This window comes from Arachis hypogaea, chromosome 16 (genome assembly GCF_003086295.3).
Source record: "Arachis hypogaea cultivar Tifrunner chromosome 16, arahy.Tifrunner.gnm2.J5K5, whole genome shotgun sequence".
Lineage (NCBI taxonomy): Eukaryota > Viridiplantae > Streptophyta > Magnoliopsida > Fabales > Fabaceae > Arachis > Arachis hypogaea.
In genome coordinates, this window is record NC_092051.1 from 138,663,538 (window position 1) to 138,679,784 (window position 16,247).

The 16,247-nt window shown below is 33.5% G+C and overlaps 2 protein-coding genes across 3 annotated transcripts; both read left to right on the top strand.

Annotated features, from left to right (window-relative positions):
• Nucleotides 1–117: 117 nt before the first annotated feature.
• LOC112757680 (B3 domain-containing transcription factor VRN1-like) lies at nt 118–3,266 on the top strand. The gene is made up of 4 exons (XM_025806235.1): nt 118–243; nt 1,060–1,408; nt 1,520–1,671; nt 3,003–3,266. The coding sequence occupies exons 1-4, from the start codon at nt 118–120 to the stop codon at nt 3,264–3,266; spliced, it is 891 nt and encodes a 296-aa protein (XP_025662020.1).
• Nucleotides 3,267–5,061: 1,795 nt separating this feature from the next.
• LOC112755265 (uncharacterized) lies at nt 5,062–10,569 on the top strand. 2 transcript variants are annotated; one of them, XM_025803241.3, is made up of 3 exons: nt 5,062–5,393; nt 7,813–7,883; nt 10,270–10,569. In XM_025803241.3, the coding sequence occupies exons 1-3, from the start codon at nt 5,181–5,183 to the stop codon at nt 10,304–10,306; spliced, it is 321 nt and encodes a 106-aa protein (XP_025659026.1). In that variant the 5' UTR covers nt 5,062–5,180; the 3' UTR covers nt 10,307–10,569. The 2 variants fall into 2 exon arrangements, with proteins under 2 accessions (XP_025659026.1, XP_025659025.1); XM_025803240.2 differs by having other exon boundaries at nt 5,069–5,393; nt 10,253–10,569.
• The last annotated feature ends 5,678 nt before the right edge of the window (nt 10,570–16,247 follow it).

The following is a 16,247-nucleotide window of genomic DNA, read 5'->3' on the forward strand; positions in this document are numbered from 1 at the left end:
ATTAAATTTTATAACTCGTTACAACTTTAAAGTATCATATACGAAACCCGTTTTCGTTGATATTTGGGTTACAACTAAGAAGCTTAGATTCATCAATTGTGTTGCTAATAATTCAAAATGGCTTCTAAACTTTACAAAGATGCCTCCAATGGTGATGAGGCAACAACAAAGCCTGTTCACTTCTTCAAGATCCTGCTCCCGAGGACCATTTTAGATGGAAAAATTGTAAGCAAGTCTATTATGGTATATTAAAAGAGAAACCAAGCTAATTTACAATTGTTTTTAGACATTATTTGATATCGTGCTCAGGTGCCTCATCACATTTTTTCTTTTTAATCAAAAGTGGCATAGCCTAACTTTTCTCTTTATATTGTATCTTAGGTAGCGTTTGAAAGAGAGATAGAGACTGAGACAGAAATTGAAATAAATCTCAATATTATATTTGATATAAAATGGGAGATAGAGATTGAAATAAGAATGAAGCTCTAATTTAATTTACACAAAAAGTAAAATTAGAATTTATTAATTGAAATGAGAGTATTTTAGGTATAAAATATTATTAAAATTTTAGTTTTTATCTCCAAAAATTTCAGTCTCCTGTGTCCCCACTTTTTGAAGGTACTGAAATTTTGGGGACAGAGACTGAAATTTTAGTGCCAGTATCTAAACCAACAAATATGATTCTGAGTTCCAATCTTCTAGTCTCTGTCCCAATACTTCAAAACAAACGTTACCTTAAGGTTCTTTTTAGTTTTTACCTTTCTAATGTAGAACCAACACACTAGAACAGAACACGAACAAAATTATTAAACAATTTTAAATATAATACTACAAATCTTGTGGACGTTAATCGAGTATATATAGTTTCTTGGCAAGATCAATTTCTATCAACTTCATACTCACTAGCATAATGCCACATATTCAATTTGTTTTTGACATTTTGCCTGAACTTTATCAAGTGTTTTTGATAAAGTTATTGATGTATACAATTAAACTTGAGTTTATTAGTACACACTATGTCTATGATATATTCATATTTAATTTGAATCTATATGATAGATGATTCCTAGAAAGTTTGTAAGGGAATATGGAGAACGCTTGTCCAACAAAGTTGTTCTAAAGCTTCCAAATGGCACAAAATGGGAGGTATATTTGGAGAAACATGATGGAAGAATTTGGTTACAAAATGGTTGGAAAGAGTTTGTGGAGCATCACTCTCTACGGTTTGGGGATCTATTGGTTTTTAGATTTGATGGAACATCTCATTTTAATGTGTTCATATGTGATATGAGTGCCACGGAAATAGACTACCCCTTCAAGAATAAATATGGTAAAAGGGCCAACACTAGTGATGAGGAACTTCTTCCTCGTAAAACCAAGAGAACAAATGCAAACAACAAAGATGGGGGTACTTCTAATATTCAAGACAATACCATTTCCATTTGTGTTTTATCCTTATTTAATTCTTAGATGAAATTTTTATAACTTCTTGTGTTTAATTTGTTTCTTTTTTTTCTAGGTAAGTTGAAGAATCCAAGGGAAGGAAAGATGTCCAATGACTTGCTTTCTAAAACTAAGCCATCGGGTTTTGGAAAATTTGAAACTACAGAAGTTGCGAAAAATACTTCCTTCACGGTTATGATAAAACCAAACAGAGGATTATATCGCATGGTATGTTCAATATTCTATACAGTAAACACCCAAATCAATGACTAAAAAATATTAGATCGGTCATTTTAGTTTTTATTTAAATATTTTCTAAAAATCCTCGAAAATGACTATAGTCGGATAGGTTAGTTCCTTCTTTACTTTCAATTAAATTTTTAATACGTGTATTGGATAAATAATTCTTAACAAATTTTACTATAAAACAATTAAGTAAAGAGAAACTCTTAGGAATCAATAATTTTTAATATTTTTTTTTATCATTTGACTAGCACAAATACCAAATTATCTTTAATAAATAAATTTTACTAATTTATGTATGTAAAATTTGAAAAATATAGACATAAATTATATTGATTTATATATACAAATTTTGATAAATATATGTTTAAATTATATGTTTTTTGCATGCAACATTCTTATAAATATGGGTACAAATATTGTTAGCCAAGTACTAGTTAAAAATGATAATATTTGCTGGATGGCCATGTAGTTAGGACTAGAACTGAGTCAAGCTAGACCAAGCTCAAGCTCAACTCACAAAATTTGAGCTTGACTTACGACTCGACTCATTAACAATCGAGTCTATTTCTTAAACTCAAGTTCGGCTTACCGAAAGCTCACGAGTTGGTTCGAGCTCACGAGTTGGGTCAAATAATAGGAATTTATATATTTTAAAAAATAATAAAAAAGATCCATTTTATATATTGTTTATCTATCAATAAATTATAATTTTTATATTTATTTCTTACAACAAAATTATATATAAAAAATAAATATAAAATTTTAAATAATTAAAATCATTAATAATATATATATATATATATATATATATATATATATATATTACTATTTCATAAGGATATATATAATATTAAAAGTATAGATTAAATACATATATATATATATAATCGAACCAGCTCATGAGCTAATGAGCTGAGCTTATCCAAGCTCAAACTCGATTCATTTAATTAATGAGCTCAATTCCAGGCTCAATATTGGCTCACCAGCTTACGAGTTTAGTTTATCGAGCTATTAACGAGTCGAGCTCGAACTGACTCATAAGTTAACTTGACTCACTTCCAGCCCTACATGTAACATTGCTTTTAGATGAAAATAAATATACTCTAAGACAAATTAGTCTATTTTCAAAACGACTGTCTTATGGAAATAATTTTTTAGAACTTTTAATTTAGAAAATAAAATATTATTGAAAACCAAGTGTCTCATTGGAATTTTTTGAGAATGGATTTGGGTGTTTATTCTATAGTATAATAAACGTGTATGGTGTATCTAATCTCATACACTAAACACAACTAAGTATGCATCTTATGTAGTGGTTACCGATGGGGTTCTTAAAGGATTATATCAAACCTGGGAAGCAAACTGTTACATTGTTGGTTGGAGAAAGATCTTCAAAGGTTAGGTTGATCTATTACCAAAAACATTCTACCAGTTGCCTTACAGCAGGTTGGACAAGATTTGCAAGGGAATCTGATTTGGAAATAGGTGATGCATGTTCCTTTGAATTACTAGCTAGCGATTGTGAAGACATAGTCATGAAGGTTTCCATTTTTAAGCACTCCACTACTGAGCCATAATTGGGCATCAACCTATGTTTTTATCATGACAAGTACAAATAAATTCTACTCATTTTATCTTATCAAACATGTGCTTATTATGGATAAATTTCAATAGAAATAAGACATGGACAAAATTTTATACAATGCTAATATTATTTAATTAATTATGTCTTCTAAAATACCTGCAAATGTTTGTCAGTATTTAATTTTGACATGATTAAGAAATTATTGAATTGAAATACAAAATTACTGAAACCATAACCACAACCATGATCTATATCCTCAAATCTCAAAGTTCTAAAGATAAAAAATAGATTAACATTGAAGAACTCAATGTTATTTATGTAGAAAGATTTTGATACGGCTAACACTTATCTTCTCAAAAATGACAGTGAGGAGAATTCTATATGGGTCTCCAGTCTCTTATTCGTCTCTTAGATTTGATTGAATTAATGACAAACCATATGAATTAAGTCAGCTTTTGGATCTATTTGTTAAAATAAATTCAAATTGTGTATAATATGATATAATATTATTATTTATTAAATTTAAGATAATATTTATATTATATTTAATTTGTTTAATTTAGATTTTTTTAAATAAATAAAGTGATAAAGTAAAAAATTAATCACTATTTAATTTATAACTTTTATTGAGCTCTATTATATTAATTTAAAAGTGATTAATTCTCTCACTTTATTGCTTCATAACTCTCTTATTTTAGAGGAATTTGATATTAATTTGTTATAACTTTTTTTTTTTAATTTTTTCATGTATTATTATTTAATAAATATTTTGTAATATAAAATAATTTTGTTTATTTATTTATCAACTTAAAATTATTTATATTTTTTAATAATAAAATCTCTTTAAAAAATTGAATAAACTAATCCAATCAAAATCACAATAAATTGGAATTAGTTATGATTAAATTGAAAAATAAAGTCAAACAATAATGCAAATTAAAACAAATTATCTACTTTCGAATAGATTGATTTTTCTTTCAAAACTAATCTAAACAGCAATATTCTGCAAATATCTCACTATCTTTACTAATCGTTTTGTATATAATTAAATAACATCTAAAATATTTTTATGATATGCTAGTATATTAATAGACACTAATATACCTATTAATCTATCATTTTATAAATTAAATTTGGATGATAATAAATTTGATTTTAGCCAAAATAGCATGCTATATTAAAAAATCATAAATTTTCCTTAAAGTTAACAAAGTATCATTTTATAAATTATATATAATAAAAATTATTTTAAAAAAATTGTTACGATCTCTTTTATTTAAAAGATTATAAATTTTTTTAGGTGTTTTTAAGTTGTTAGAAAAAATATTTTTCTAATTAAAAATATATTTTTTTATTTTTTGATGTGATTGATTAAATTTTAGTAATAAAAAAAAGTATTAGAAAATTTTAAAAAATATCTTTTTTAAAAATTACAATTTATATTATTTTTAAAGAGATCTTTTTTTTAAAAAAAAAATATTTTTAACGTAATAAATAAGGCGAAGACTTATATGCAATTATCTTCGTATGAAATTGCTAGTTAAGAATCGTAATTTAACATATTTAACTAAATTATTATCTAAAAATTATTAACTAACAATTTCACATGAATATTTATTAATAAATAATTAAAACTTTATATTATTATATCTAAATATAATTATTAAATAAAAAATATTTTTATATGAAATTTTTAAATATAAAATTACTTTTTTCTTTTGAAAAAAAAAAAAAAAAAAAAAACCTTTTCGCACAAGCTCGGGTAAAAGGTAATGGATAAATAAATTGTGTTGTGGTCCAATTTTTCCAAATTTATTTGAAGCACTAATTTGGGAGTTGATTGAAAAGGAAGGCCCTATGCTATGATGAGTTAAGAGTTAGAGAAGCGAGAGAGGGAGTAGAATCAATGGAGAACATTGGTAGCGGTGTGGAGTGGACACAATGGCTGTGGGGTGCGGCCACTGCTGCTCAACTCGGATGGGGTCTACGTTCCTACACTCAAGGCTTTACAGGCGATTCTCGCTTCATGCCTGTCAAGGCCTTTGCCGTCGCTTCTCTCTTCGTCGGCAGCGCCGCCTCCGCCTCCGTCCTCATCCTCCGATCTAACGGCATTCACAAGGTACTGCTGTCAAGAATTCAAGATTCCTTTCTGTAGTAATATGGTGTGGTGGGTAATTTCATATGAATTATGTTGTGAGTTGAAGGTTTGAATAGGGTTCCGCTGCTTCACGTTGGTTTTGGTTTTTATTTTGTTTATTTATTTATATGCTTTTTGTTCTTGTAAATGTGGTATGTGTGATCATGTAATTTTGCAGAGTGAATTGTGATGGTTTGTAGTTTAGGGGTTTCTTGTGATTGCAGAAATATCTTGTGGATAGAAGTAGGGTTTTTGTGTAACTGAATCTGGTTTCAATTGGGTTTCGTTGCTTCAAGACCCGAATAAGTGTGGATGGAAATGTAGTTTTATTAAATAAAACTTGATATGTTTATGTGATTAGGTAATTTGGTCGAGAATGAAGTGTTTGGCAACTTTGAGAACTAATTAGGTGCAGATGGAACTTGGTTACGGTAGGCAGGTTAAAATTGAACCGGTTTCTTTGTTATATGGTGTTTGATTCCAAAACTTAAAACTCATTCAAAATTATTATGATCAATGGTTACCGACAATGAACAGTGGTGGTTAGTTGGTGGTGTGCAGTCACTGGTTGATGGAGGTAGCATAAAGAGGTAAAATATATTAGAGAGAAATTAGTTTGTTGTAAGAACTAGTTGTAGGCTTAAATTGTTTCAAATGAAAACTAGCTCCATTCATTTGTGATGTTAGTAACTAAACAATAATTTAGAAAGAGCAAAGCCACAATGTACCTAGCTTGCTGGGTTCTGGTACCAAATACCCCCTTATGAAATGGGTATGGGTTGTGTTTGAAGAAGGTTGATCAACAAAGAAAATATTGATATGGCTTAATTTGCAATGAAATGGATGGTATTGCTTGTAAAGTGTATGTGACCAAGATGCACGTGGTTTTGTATAGTGGAAGGAATGGGTATGTGATTCAGTAACTACGAAGAATGAATTGTTAGGGTGGTTTCTTGTTACATGTTTATGGGGTGATGGTGAGATGCTCTAATTCAAATTACAAAGAATGAGTTGTATTGATATATGTATTATCAACTAGGAGATAGAATACATATTCTGTATTAAAATGTCAGAAAAGGGTTTGTTGATTGTAGGTTGAGTTGTGCATTGAGTCAAATGTGTTATCAGGTAATCCTGCTGAGTGAAATACGAAACGGGCCTTAGTTTTTGTATATGGCCTTATTGGGTTCTAGACTTCTAGTGATGGAAGAAGCTGTGTTACTCAGGAATTCGAGTTAGCAAATATGATGTTTACAGTTACAGTGGGAGAAACTACAGTGTCAGAGTGTGTGTGCGTCTGTGTTCTTTTTTCCCCTTTATTATTATTATTATTATTATTATTTATTTTTTCTGAATATGAGCTTGAATAATTACTGTTACAAGTATTGAATTTGAAAACAATCCCTGACAACAGAGAAAAATTGTTGTGACTTTAGAAAATCTGCTTATATGATTTAGCTATTATACATGTTTGGTCCACTTTTGGCTTTATTAATAATCTTCCATGACATTCTTAGTTATGATATGCATTCTAGCAGCAGCAGCTCTTCATCAAATTTATTCATTTTTTAGTGGCATCAGTTGCTAAATTACCAGTAGATGATTTTCAACAAAATCTATAAGAGGTACAAGATACTTTATATTTGCTTGATTGAAAAGATTCTAGAGAAAAGTAAATTAATTAAGATTATATTCGATAGATCACTTTTATTATAGAGCTGGCTTGATGCATTTGTTTCATTGGCCTAATGTTGCACACGACAAAGCTTGGTGCATGATAAAAGTTGTGTGGTTGTTTGTTGGTGATTGGTAATCATATCGTTTTTGGTCTCTCTTCTTGTTCTCTAACCATGAATCATAATTGTTTATTAATTATTATAAAAATTAAGATAATAATTTTCTTTTTGAGATAACAATCAAATTGGTCCTCCAGTTTTCTTCTGATAATCAAATTGGTCTCTCATTTTTTTAATCTAATCATGCTAGTCCCCCATTTTAAAATGTGAATTAAGTTGGCTAGTTAACGGTGTTAACGTAAAGCTGATGTGGAACATTAATTGTCAACGGGGCATGTCATTAGGCAAGCTGATATGGCAGGAAAGGCGTTCCAATCAGTTACCTAATGGCATGCCATGGTAGATTGGTAACTTAGAGACTAACTTGGTAATTGACGAAAGGACAAATTTGATTTAAGGTTTAAAACTTAGAGACTAACTTGATCAACTTAAAATAGAGGGACCAATTTGTTCATTGAGTGAAAACTGGAGGATCAATTTGATTATTAACTTTTTTTTTCCCACTTAACTGTGGTGCCTGCTTCTTTTAATGCTGGTTTTCAGTAAAATAAAATGTTTTCCTTCATCACGATTATGCCTATGACTCTTCATCACATTGACTATAGGTGGACGACCTCATTGAAGCTGGTGCAAATTTAAGAGCAAAACTTGGGTTGCCTCCACGTAAACAGGATAAGTAAGAATATGGTTTTAGCTTATGTAAAGAAATAATACTTGCAAATTGTTTTTTTTTTTTTCATCTTTTATTGGCAACCTTAATCATGTAGGAGAAGATGAGTATAAACATTGCATAGATGAGATCAAAATATTATTCAGGCATGCCTTAAACTCTTATCATGATTATAGACTAGTTATGATGAGTTTTATATACAAGATTATAATATTTTTTAGGAAAAAAAATGTAATTAGCCTCTTTAAACATTGAGATAACTAGTAATTTGCCACAAAAAACTTAAAATTTATCTCAATTAGACACTAACAATACTCCATTCTAACAATCTCCCCTTCGAACTAGTTAATCAAACTAAAAAGACAGGATAAGAAGAAATGAAGACCATCGAACACTTGCAAGTGTTCTTTCACACTAAGAAACCATATATGCCGCATAAGAATATTATATTTTGTCTATCTTGAATGCTTCGGAAGAAGAAAATCTACCTACTCCTAGCAGAACCCAACCTATACTGTTCCAAATAGAAATGATGCCTGGGTTTGATTTCAAACCTGGCTTACAAGTGGCTTTCTACTTCTTTCCCTCCCATTTGTCTACTTCGTTACCATTTTCCTTTGCAAAATCCCACCTGTTAGCATCTAAGTGGTCTTCTGTTGGGAGTTGGGACCCATGGGGTGACTTGGGTGTAAGGGTACAGTTTGGTCACTAAAGGAGGAAGTGAAAATGGATGTGGGTTATATATATTACAATGCATGACAAACTGGTGTGGCCACAAAGAGAGAATAGTTAACAGGAAAGTCAGACAAATATTAGAATAGGATTTGGGGAGAGTAAGCTGTTATAGTGTGTGAACATTTTAATATTCTACTGTTTCTGGTATCAATTGACTAATCCCTACTTATTGTCTCGGTTTTATTCATTGGCTTAAGTTGGTTTTAATTACTCACGGTTGAAGTCAATTCTCCACCTATATTAAAAATTAGATGCCTTATTGAAATTATTTCTTCTACATTTATATTTAAGTCGATTTTTAAGACCAACACCCACTGAAGTTCAACTACATTTATTTGGAGAATCTATTATTAGTATTAAAAGATTTTTTTTTTTTAATTTTTTAATGTAATAATTTAGATATGACATTTTGAAATACAGTAAAAATGTTTCAATGATTATCTATTTTTTATATATATCTCAAATTTCAATTCGGGCATAAAGAAGGGAGAGAAGCTATGTCATTCTATGGTGTTTTTGCATCACGAGGTGAACCTTATCAGAAACAACAAGGGAAGAGCATTTAGGGAATAAAGGCAGAGTAAAAATTAGAGAGAATGAGAGTAGAGGGTAGAGTACGAGAGATGAGAATGAGTGCATTGAGGTTAAGTTCAATCAGACTACATTGTAGCGATGAGCTGATATATGAGGGGAAGAGTAACTAATTGATGCTGACTCAGTAAGAACTAGCTAGTTATAGACTTAGTTACATGTAACAGACTTCACCCTTCTTCGAGCAGCTTCTAGTAGTTGTGCTGACCATAGCCCTTTTTGGAATTCTCTGTTATAGTCCAAATTCACTGAATTCTTTCCTATCTTTTAGTTCTCAATGTTCTCATTTCTCAGAATTCTGTAGGATTTTGCACCATTTGTTCTATTCTACATTCATAAATTACAAATAGTTTGTACGAATCCTTATTAATCCAATTTATTTTTTTTTCAATCACCAATGATCAGGATCCTATTATCTTCTTACACCAATTAACATAAGAACAACTTTTATCACTTAACTTAAATCATTGATCCTCTAGTAATCTAGTTTGGTCTAGTCTGGGCGAACGAAATGTATTTCTACTAGTATTAATTAAATCCGTAATACCATATGACCAAGTTATTTTGGTAACCAAGTTGATTCAATAGTTTATTGGCACAATAAAAATGAGTAGGAAAAAAAAAAGACTTGGTTAAATGTGGTTACAAAAATAATTTATTCATCTGACATTTGTCTAATTTAATTTGGAAGTTAATTGCATGAATGACTTGTTTTTTGCATTACTTTTTACCCATATACAAATCCACCTTGGTTGGGACCAGGTAGGACTGGTATCGATACTCATTATTGCACAGTAAAAACTTTGTTCTTGCAAGATAGAGAGGATATCAAAGACTTCTCATTTCTCCAAGAGGATACAAAATTAAATTGTATTGTTTTAACTTTTATAAGTTTTATATTAGTACATCAAACATTCTTTGACAAGATGTGACATATTTCAATTTTTTTTTTCATTCATAACAAGCTCAGAAGCCTATAAATGCATTAGTCTTGTTTGTTCATGAGATTTTTATTCCTTATAGGACTTGGTTAAACTTAATAAATATAGCATGTTTATTTGGTTAGGTATATGGATGATTCACGACAAAAGGCTGAGTCATGAGATACAATAGGATTTCTGCTGGCGGCCATTGAAAAGTTCATGAGGTGATGGTTTTGAACCGTGGAGATTTTGCATCAACAATCATAAGTTGGAAACACTCGCATTGAATTGATGGACTCAGTCATGTAATTTCCAATTTAATTATTAATTAGTTATATTGTTAATTGTGTTGAATTGATAACATTATTTTGTATTTGCATATCAAGTGTAATATATACCAGGCACACGAAAAAAGAGAAGATGTCGTCTATGTTTCATCACAATGAATTGCTGCTGTCTATATACCAGGCGCATTATCCTTGTATTGAATTGTTCCGACAAGATTACAAAGAAAAGTAAAATAAAACCACATGTAATAAGTCATTTAAGATTTTTGGGATAAATTTGTCTTTATTCAAGACTAAATTAACTGGTTAACTTAAGCATTCAGACAAAAAAATCCTTGGTTATTCAGAAAGAGTAGACAGAACACTTGTTTGTCTTAAGCTAATATTGATATGGATCATTAAGTGACACTTGATATGTTCATATAATTAGCCATTGTCATGAGCCACAAAATAATTTATTGAGGTGTTGAGTGTTGTCATCTGATATACAACCAAGTAATAATATATATTTTTAATGTATATTTTATATTTTAATATTTATTTTATATTAATTTTAATATATACTTAATATAATTGAAGTAAACGGTAAAACATAAAAGAAAAACAAATGAGGAATGAGGAACATTTTTTTTTTCTGGTAATCGGAATGACCCATATCTACACTTGAAAACAAATATGACTTATGTGCGCCAGGTGTCAAAGTAAGCTAAATATTAATACTGACATCAATATCGGTCCATTACCAAGGAAAAAAAAAAGCCACTATAGCTGGCCCATATTAAATAATAAAGAATATTAAAAAGATAGTAAATTTTGTGATTTATAATCATTAATTAATTATTATTAATATTTTTAATAGTATAAAATGATATTTTATAATATAAAATTATTTTTTTTATTAATTAAATACTGACAAAATTTTAATAAAAATACTTATCTATAGACTTTCTCTTAAACAATGTATAACATGCACATCAACCGAACCTTAAAAGGCTTTATTAATGAGTTAATAGTCAAAATCGTCCCTGAAAGATACTCCGATCTCTATTTTAGTTCTCGAAAGATAAAATTAATCAAAGTCGTCCCCGAAAGTTACTCACGTTGATCGAGTTTGTCCTTCCGTCCTCTCAGGTAGTGATGTGGCTAACGTTTGCTGAGGTGGAACGTTAAGTGCCAGCGTGGTGAGGTTCAAAACGACGTAGTTTCATACTCTCAGCCCCAAATCAGTGGAACGACGTCGTTTATGGTCCACAGTTGGATATTCAAACGTTCCGCCCTTCTCTTCTCTCGTAACAACCCTCTTCAACTTTCGCTCCAAAACCTCTCGTCTTCTCTCTACTCTGGTACTCTGCCCATAGATCCTTTGATCAGAACTTGGTGGCGTTATCGACGATTCCTGTGCGCGAGGCTTGTAGAAGACTAGGCTCTGCTACGTTGGATAGTTGGAGGAGGTCGCGGAGGAGTTTCGTAGTTGGAGGAAGGAACAGTAACTGCCATAGGGTAAGGCTTAATTTTTTTTACAGTTTCTGTTGATTTTGCAATGTTGGTGTCCGTTGGTTTAGGATGACTTAGTTCTAAGAACCATCTAGTGAGACTAGGGTTTGGATTAGCCTGAACATATTCTGTATGCGTTTGTTAAGGGTTTCCTGGTCGTTATGTGGTGGGTTTTTCTGGGGAGTGGAGGGTTTGCGATGGTTATGATTAGTTTGCTGTGTGTTTACATGCAGTTGTAAGAGAGGAGTTGTTTCAGATGTTGATGTTGACTACATTTATTTATTTTTGCACTTGTAGATGGAGGGTCCTCCGATGACTTTTGTATTTCACCATGGTGGGAAGTTTAAAAAGGATGAGGGTGAAAATCTGTACTATGAGCCGGATCACACAGAGGTATTAATGGGAGTTGAAGCTGACACACTTGACGTGTTCTTTGTGAGGGGATACTATGTCGAACTGGGATATGCTGAGGCTAGGAAGTGCTGGTGAAAATCTCCAGGAGTTCCCTTTAAATATGGGCTGAGGAGGCTGGCCATAGATCATGATTTGGTTGCAATGGTGAAGGATTGCAGGAGGAACTTCAACTTGATCAACCTGTATTTCGAGCATGGTGTTTCAGAGCCATGTGTGGTTGATGAGCAGGAAGAAGATGTGCCTAAAATTAAGCCAACCCAAACCAAGAGACATCAATCTCAACCCACCAAGTTACCATCCCACCAAAAAGCATGCTCTGAGTCCATGAAGGCATCAGCTGATGGTAGCAGATTATCTCAGCCTTCAAAGTTGCCTTCTCAGTCCAAGAAATTTTCTACCCAATCCACAAAAAAACCAAGTCAGCCCAGTAAATTGCCTACCCAGCCCACTAAGCAACCAATGCAGCCCACTAAGGAGCCCACTAAGTCCATTGGACCATCATTGAAGCCCACGGGTCCATCAGCTAAGCCCACTAGACCAACCACTAAGCCCAGTAGACCATTATCTCAGCCCACCAAGAAGTCACATCAACCTGTGCAAACTCCATCACAGCGGAAAAAATCCTATAGTCAGCCTACCAAACTTATCCCTGCTCCATCTCAGCCTAAAGGTAAGGCCAATGTCACTACCACCACAAGGGAAGGCAGGCATGTGAAGACAGTAGAGGTTGAGGAAGACAGTGACTCTCATGACTCCTATGAGAGTGCTGAAGACAGCCTTTACAAACCTCCAAAGGTACTAGGAGATGATGAATCTAGCAGTGACAGTGATGATGGTGTGAACTCTACAAGGCTGAACAAAAAAAGTGAGGTTAAGGAGAAGCACAAGCCTGCTAAGACCAGATTAGCAGAGAAAGAAATAGAGACTGACGATTCAAGCTATGAAGCTTCTGAGGATGAGAATGAAAGTGACTCAGGTATTTGGTTAAATCAATTGGTTTGTAGATGTTGATTTAATTTTGGTCACATGACTGATTACTTACTTTCTGGTTTATGTTTGGCAGACCTAGAGGATAATCCCCTTGAGGACAATGATTCGGATCTCAATTCATGGCACTCGGAGGACTCAGGCCAGGAACTAGACTCTGATGAGGAATCACCAACCGTATATCCCTAGTATAATGACAAGGCAAAGTTCGGGGACCTCAAATTTGAGGTTAGTATGATATTCAAATCAAAGGAACATTTTATGCATGCAACTAGGGACTACACAATCCAGTTAGGTAAAAACATATTGTTTACAAAGAATGACAATGTTCGGGTTAGGGCTGTGTGTAAGGCTGAGGGTTGTCCTTGGGTAGTATACTGTGCACGTAGTAAGCAAGACGGGTCCTGGCAGATTAAAACCCTAGTTGACAACCATATTTGTCCTAGAAGGCGAAAAAACAGGGCAACCACCCAACAGTGGACACTTAGCAAACTTGTTCCAAAACTTAGGAAGCATCCTACAATGAGACATCGTGAAGTGTATGAGTGATTTGTGAGGAAGTGTAACGTAAACCTGAACAGCACCTGCATCACTAGAGTATTGAAAGCTGCTAGGAAAGTGGTAGAGGGTGATGAAGTTGCTCAGTATGGACTAATCTGGGACTATGCGAATGAATTGCTTACAAGTAATCCTGGGTCTACAGTTCAAGTTGGTGTAATCCCAATGCCAGAGGGTCCTCCTCAATTTGAGAGGTTTTATGTGTGTCTTGATGCCTGTAAAAAAGGATTTAAGGCTGAGTGTAGACCGATGATTGGATTGGATGGGGCTTTTCTTAAGACCCTGCACGGTGGACAAATATTGACGGCGTGTGCTCAGGATTCCAATAACCACATATTTGTTGTTGCCTATGCAATTGTGGATGTGGAAAACAAGGAAACTGGAAATGGTTTCTAGAGCTGCTATAATCGGACCTTGGCAACTACAATGGTAACAAGTTGTGCATCATTTCAGACATGCAGAAGGTGAGGACTAAATTGATCTAATGAGATATACTTCTAGGACTAAATTGATTCAATGATCAAATTTGAGGGATTCATTTGATTAACAATCTTTTCGGGTTTCTTTGTATCTGGCAGGGACTAATTCCAGCAGTGAAGGAAGTCATGCCCATGGCCTAGCACAAGTTCTGTGTGTGGCATCTGTGGCGGAATTTTTCAAAACAATGGGGTAGCATGGAGTTGAAAGACCTGGTTTGGGAGTGTGCTCGATCAAGGGCACGTAATGAGTTCGAGAGGAACATGAAGAGAGTAAAGGTCATCAACGAACAGGCTTGGCAGTATCTTGAAAAGTGGCCGAAGGAAGCTTGGACTAAGGCGTACTTCAGTGAGGATCCTAAGAATGACAACATTTGCAACAATGCTTGCGAATCATTCAATGCTAAGATAAAGCATGAGAGGACCAAGCCGATATTGACTTTGGCTGAAGAGGTGAGGAGAATAATCATGAAGAGCATGGTCGATAACAAACTAAAGTTGAGCACTTATCAAGGAATTTTACCCCCGGTTCAGCAAAGCAGACTAGAAGTCATGACAAAGTTATCTAGTCACTGGGTTCCCTAATGGTGCGGGGATGAAAAAGAGGAGTTGTTTGAAGTACATGGCTGGCCCACAAACATGGTGGTCAACTTGGGAAAGCACACTTGCACCTGTCGATTCTGGCAACTCACAGGTAATTCATTCAGACCCTATAACTCCTTCCCTTAGCCTGAATTAGTCAGAGTTGCTTTTGATTTTTTCATTACCTTTGTCTGTCTAAACTTGGCACAGGGATGCCATGTATGCATGCAATTTCAGCAATTCAAGACAAAAATGGTAAGAGAACTAAGGAGTATTGCCATGAGTTGTTGACAATGGATGCATATAAAAGGACATACTATTTCAATGTTAACCCGGTGAAAGGACAAGATCTGTGGGAGAAAACATCTTCACCTGCCCCTGTCCCACCCCCAATCAAGCCAAAACTTGGGAGGCCTACCAAGAAGAGGAGAAAGGACAAAGGAGAGCAGCCAGTTGGGTCAAGCACCAAGATGAAGAGGAAGTACAACCCAATTAGGTGCATGTTTTGTGGTGAATTTGGACACAACAAGAGAAGCTGTGCAAAGAAGAAAAAGAAGGATGCTGAGGAACAAGCTAGGCAAATGCAACTTCAGCTTGCCCTTGCTAAAGGGCCTGCTCCCCCTACAGATGAGCCAAACACCAACAATGAAGTTCAATCACATTCTCCCCCTCCTCCCCCAATCCAGCCACAACCTGTTGTGGAAGTCAACTAACTTGGAGGAACCCAACTAATGCAAGATACCCAACTGCCTGTTCAAGACATTCAGGTTATTTATTTGCTGCTTTTTCTTCTGCCCAATTGCATTTATTTTATTTACTTGAAATTAATTGGTCTGCAACTGGCCTATGCAAGGTGAAAAGAGAGGCAGGCCACCCAAACTGCATGTAATAAAAAAAAAAGGCAAGATCGAATGCCTCCACCCAGTCACCTGTGGCCATATCTGCTGAGACATTGAAAGGAACAACTTCCGCCACTGCAAAGAAGATGCAAACCTTCATGACATTCGTGCCTACTCCAGGGTTCAAGCGTCCAAGAAAGAAAGATTAATATGTTTAACTAGGAAATATATTTTGTATGTAGTTGTAAGTTTGCTTTTTGGGAACATGGCTCTATAAACTGCCTCTGTGTTCAGGATCATTTAAGTTAGGCCTAGTATGTTTTTTTGGTTTAAGTGAACAATGTTGTCTGAACAATGTTGTTTGGATCCTTGATCACTCTTGTGGTGTGTCTACTAAGACAATATGATATCAGTATAATTATGATGTTTGTTATGGATTACAATGACTTTGTCTATTGTCATGTATGCTTCTATTTGGTGAAAA

What these genes read in the sequence shown, in the direction of transcription:
- LOC112757680 (XM_025806235.1), top strand. Translation starts at nt 118, where the DNA reads ATGGCTTCTAAACTTTACAAAGATGCCTCCAATGGTGATGAGGCAACA. An exon ending in TGCAAACAACAAAGATGGGG is followed by an intron (nt 1,409 to 1,519) that starts GTACTTCTAATA and finishes TTTTTTTTCTAG; the next exon opens with GTAAGTTGAAGAATCCAAGG. An exon ending in ACAGAGGATTATATCGCATG is followed by an intron (nt 1,672 to 3,002) that starts GTATGTTCAATA and finishes CATCTTATGTAG; the next exon opens with TGGTTACCGATGGGGTTCTT.
- LOC112755265 (XM_025803240.2), top strand. Translation starts at nt 5,181, where the DNA reads ATGGAGAACATTGGTAGCGGTGTGGAGTGGACACAATGGCTGTGGGGT. An exon ending in GATCTAACGGCATTCACAAG is followed by an intron (nt 5,394 to 7,812) that starts GTACTGCTGTCA and finishes CATTGACTATAG; the next exon opens with GTGGACGACCTCATTGAAGC. An exon ending in CCTCCACGTAAACAGGATAA is followed by an intron (nt 7,884 to 10,252) that starts GTAAGAATATGG and finishes TAATAAATATAG; the next exon opens with CATGTTTATTTGGTTAGGTA.